At 44.4% G+C, this 2,730-nt stretch overlaps 1 protein-coding gene across 1 annotated transcript; it reads left to right on the forward strand.

The window, feature by feature from the left end:
* The first annotated feature begins 245 nt into the window (after positions 1-245).
* LOC122827648 (pre-mRNA-splicing factor cwc25-like) lies at positions 246-1,921 on the forward strand. The gene is made up of 2 exons (XM_044110545.1): positions 246-1,499; positions 1,786-1,921. Exons 1-2 carry the CDS (start codon positions 960-962, stop codon positions 1,852-1,854), a joined length of 609 nt encoding a protein of 202 aa, XP_043966480.1. The 5' UTR covers positions 246-959; the 3' UTR covers positions 1,855-1,921.
* Positions 1,922-2,730: the final 809 nt, after the last annotated feature.

Genomic DNA, 2,730 nt, shown 5'->3' on the forward strand with positions numbered 1-2,730 from the left:
TCATGTTATAACACTATTATTATTATTATATTCATTATTTATCCCCTTTCCCTTATTTTTTATCCTAAACCTAACCTTTGTGGACCAATGCCTAAACCTAACCTAGTTATTTGACCCTAACTCTTTTGACCCCTAATGTTAAATATATTTTTTAATATAATAAACAGTGGGAGTGGGTTCTTAATTGGTGGCAGAAACAATGATGGCCTGTGCACCATAAATTCTGCGCTTTCGACAGAATTTAATAATCTTGTTTCCCCTAACCAGCCCGTGCCTCCATCTGCCCCCTAGATTCCTATTCTCTCATAATTAATATAAATCTAAAAACAGGTAGAAGAGGGTCATTTTTACAGGATACGGATCCACTTCCAGGATGAGGAGGAAACCACTGAAGAGGAATGTTTATAATAAAGAAATAACACGGTTTCCAGTGTTCATGTAAATATTTTCTGAAGAAATGCTATTTTGTTTGTAAAGGAAAAAATGTTTATTCTGTTATTTGTATATCATTACTGTAACCTGATTTAAACTTTAAATGTCTCTGAACGCAGCACTGGACTAGTGCGACCAATGGCAAAGCTCCTTACTTTGGGGAGCGGCCAATTTCAAGAAAGGACTTTTTCTATTGGCTCAGTGCACCGGATACTGTTGAATACATTGTTACAATGCTGTTATGACAGTGCATTTTCGGACTGCACCTGACGCATTGAGAACGCAGTTTGTTGTAAGTTATTGTTTATTTGTTTACTTAAGCCAGCCTGACGAAGGTTTCATTGTAAACCGAAACGTTGCAATTTTGGCTTTTTCTACGCTTTTTGTAGCTGTGAAATACAATTAAAAGTGCTTTTTGGGCAACACTTTAAACTCCGTTCTTTCACCTTAGCATGTAGCCAATTAGCTATACTTAGCACGTGTCATAGTGAAGTTATAGCTAAAGCTAAGCTAAAAAAGGAAAAAGCATGCCGGCCCATTTTGATGATGAAGATGACTGGATGCTAGTGGAACGGAGAAGGGGTCGCAGGGAGTACGGTTGGCCAAACCGGGACCGGAGAAATGAAGATGACAGACCGGAAAGATATTACCGAAGTGAGTACCCCTCCCCTGAAAACCGACAGACATACAGAAGAAGAGACTTTTTCTCCCGTGAAGGGAGACAAATACGCAGAAATGACTACCCGGACGAAGACAGGTGGCGATCACGCAGAAATTATTACCCCTCCCGTGAAAGACGACAGAGCTACGCTACGGTCACTAGATATGGCAGATTTGCTGGGAGGCAGAATGATCGCAGAGAACAACAGAGGTACCGAACGGGTAGAACTACATATCCAGATCCGCGCCCCCGTCCACCCAGAGAGGACAGATGGATGAGGGGACGAGATGAAGGAGAGGATCGAAACCCAAACAGGAGGAGAAGATACTTCAACCCGTCTCCTAGACAACGGAACAGAACCCAGACGGATCGGATTCAATCTGATGATACAGATTTTCTACAAAAGGTTCGTGTCATCCATAAATTGATAAAGTCTGTCCATCACCTTAACAATGTTTCAAAGAAAGACTATCCTCCATCTTTGAAAAAGATGGCTCAAAATTTAGCCACTTTTGTTAAACCAGCAATGCCCAACAAGGACACACAGACTTTGATTGAAGAAAATGCTAAAAACTGGACAGAAACTACAGTTACTATTCTACGAGATCATTATAATTTCAATTTGGAGAAGGAAGTCCAAATCCTCTCTCAGTTATCCACAGATGACTGGCGCCCCCCTTTTGAAATTGCAGCATCTTGGGCAAGAAGAAACTTTGGTCGCAGACTCACTGAGGAGACACTGGACCAAACCCAAGCAGTGATTGTTGCTAAGATGGCGGACTTGAGATCAACAGATGAGGCACCGCAACAACCTGCTCTGAGGACCAGACGAGAACGGAGACACAAATCACAGGTGAATCTTCCACATTATTAAGCAGGAGAACATCCACCTCAGAGCCAACCAGAGAACCACAAGGGAGCAGAGGTTCAACCAGAGGAGGGTCTGACACCAGAGGACTGACTGAAAGGAATCTTTCTGACCAACGGAGGACGATGACTACATCCCCCCTGGAAGGACCATCGAGAGCATTCCCATCGCAAATCAGAGGTCAGTCACAGCTGAAGTTCATGCTCCACCTCCTCCTCAACGCACACCTCTCAAAACGGTTGCCACGATGACTGAACCACAACTGAATAAAGAGTGGTCGGCCATCTTTAATGAAGACGACGGTGGGGACAGCTTCTGTTCAGAGTCAGAACTTGAGTATCCTCAGGAGACCCAACAGGAACCTTTGGAACAGAGAGAGGTGAGAAGTTCACGACCGACCGGACAGCAACAAGGAAATGCAGGCGGAGAGCCAGAAGCTCCTTCAAGGAATCTTCAACCTCCGTCGGCTCCCTCTCCCTCTCTTCGATCTCCACCTTCTGCCCTTTTACGAACAGCCCAATCTGATCCATCTCTGGATAGAAAGAACCAGATAATTAGAGATGAACCAGGGGAATTTAGCTTGAGACCACTACAAGGTGAGAGTGAGAGATCCCTGGATCCAGCGGCCACTCACCGTGTTAGCTTGACCCCCATTGACATTTCTAGGTTGAGATCTAGCGTCCAAACACATCTGCAGGTGGAGGCGGAGGAAGAACCTTCTACATCACCTTCCTCGCCAGAGGTCCAAATCTGCACACCGGACGAAACA

Source organism: Gambusia affinis, unplaced genomic scaffold, assembly GCF_019740435.1.
Source record: "Gambusia affinis unplaced genomic scaffold, SWU_Gaff_1.0 Scaffold5, whole genome shotgun sequence".
NCBI lineage: Eukaryota > Metazoa > Chordata > Actinopteri > Cyprinodontiformes > Poeciliidae > Gambusia > Gambusia affinis.

What these genes read in the sequence shown, in the direction of transcription:
- LOC122827648 (XM_044110545.1), top strand. Translation starts at nt 960, where the DNA reads ATGCCGGCCCATTTTGATGATGAAGATGACTGGATGCTAGTGGAACGG. An exon ending in ATACAGATTTTCTACAAAAG is followed by an intron (nt 1,500 to 1,785) that starts GTTCGTGTCATC and finishes TTGAAATTGCAG; the next exon opens with CATCTTGGGCAAGAAGAAAC.